We start from the raw sequence: 1,578 nt of genomic DNA, 5'->3' as shown, positions 1-1,578 counted from the left end.
TTCATAGTGAGACCATTTTTTGAAACTTGACACACTGTATAAAATGACCTATTGCTATGTCTAGGATAATAAAAGTTTCTGAATGGGCTGACCAGCCTTTGAAGTAGTTGAAGCAGCAGCTGCAGTAGTTCCAGCAGCAAATGAAGCATAGCTGAAGCAGAAGCTGAATTAGCTGAAGCAGCACCTGAAGTAATTGAAGTAGTAATTGAATAGCTGCAACAGTTGTTCAAGGTTTGAATTAATTGAAGCCAGTTAGTAGGCTATTTGTTGTAGTAGCAGTAGGGGTAGAAAAACAGTGGGGAAAAAAGAGTGAATAGTGAAAGTAAAGAGTGAAAGCTTGATGAAGCCAGCACAGTAAAAGCTGATAAAGAAATGAGAGCATAGTGTGTAAGTATGTTTTGCAGAAGCAAGCACACCAATGAATATATAATATAATAAGCACTTACATATAAAGTTGTACAAAGTTGGGCTCATTGATCCTTTTTGTTTGCTTTGTAGTCTCTTCTAGTCATGAAGCTGGTGATTCGACGGTACCGTCCCTCAGATAAGGACACAGTGCTGACCTTATTCAGCAATGGCGTTGTAGAGCAAATCAGCCCATGTTTTTACAATGCTATGACCAGCCCTCTGTACCTCAGCATCACCCTGGGCCTCTGTGCTGCTGGCTACCTCCTGGGCTCAATCTTAGGAGCCGTGGTGTTAGTTGGAGGATGGGTGGCTCTGATCTATTTTTCCTGCCACAAGCTCTATACCCACTACATCAGAGAGAAAATTCGGACAGACATGCAGGACATCCCTGGGAACTTTATGACCAGACCGGACGACTGCTTCTTTGTAGCTGAAGCTGAGGTCAGCGGGAGGTCCCAGGTGATTGGCACGGTGGCTATTGTGGCAAAACAGAGCGGGACAGAAAGGTATGGGGAACTGTTCAGGATGAGCGTCTCGTCATCGTGCCGACGGGCAGGTCTGGCTTCCAGGATGACCCAGGCAGTTATTGACTTCTGCAGGGAACGAGGCCTCCCCAAGGTGGTCCTGCAAACCACCTCAACCCAGGCTGCTGCTGTGGCCCTTTATGAGAAGCTGGGATTCCTCCGCATCTTCTCACAGCCAACATTGAGTTTTCCATACTGGATGATTATTTTGAGCAGAGTCAAGATTGTCAAAATGGAAAAATGCATATAGATTTAAATAGGCTGACAGAGGTGCTGTTTACCCCCCCCCCCCCCCCCCCCCCCTCCCCCCCCAACACACACACACACACACACACATACAAACACAATGTCATGCTGACAGAAATATCAAAACATAAATTAAAATGTACAAATAAATTTAAAAAAATAAACAAGAAACTCTTGTGAAATTACTGTATAAATGGCCAGGTTTTTTGTTTGTTTGTTTGTTTTTCCTTTCATCAGTGGCCTTGTAGTCAGGAAGTGGTATGAGTACTAACTGCAGCCTATTCTCACAGATAAACAGCAGAGGGCACCATTCACCTAAGTAACACAGTAACGCTTGTCTCTGTTTGCCAGATGAGTTAAGTCTGTAGTTGCTGGATCACAAAAAGAAGTATGAAATTAT

At 44.0% G+C, this 1,578-nt stretch overlaps 1 protein-coding gene across 1 annotated transcript; it reads left to right on the top strand.

The window, feature by feature from the left end:
- Positions 1-510: 510 nt before the first annotated feature.
- LOC115359863 (putative N-acetyltransferase 8B) lies at positions 511-1,182 on the top strand. Its single transcript, XM_030052536.1, has one exon. The coding sequence runs from the start codon at positions 511-513 to the stop codon at positions 1,180-1,182; it is 672 nt and encodes a 223-aa protein (XP_029908396.1).
- The last annotated feature ends 396 nt before the right edge of the window (positions 1,183-1,578 follow it).

Source organism: Myripristis murdjan, chromosome 5, assembly GCF_902150065.1.
Source record: "Myripristis murdjan chromosome 5, fMyrMur1.1, whole genome shotgun sequence".
NCBI lineage: Eukaryota > Metazoa > Chordata > Actinopteri > Holocentriformes > Holocentridae > Myripristis > Myripristis murdjan.
This window is presented reverse-complemented; position numbering and strand designations above follow the sequence as displayed.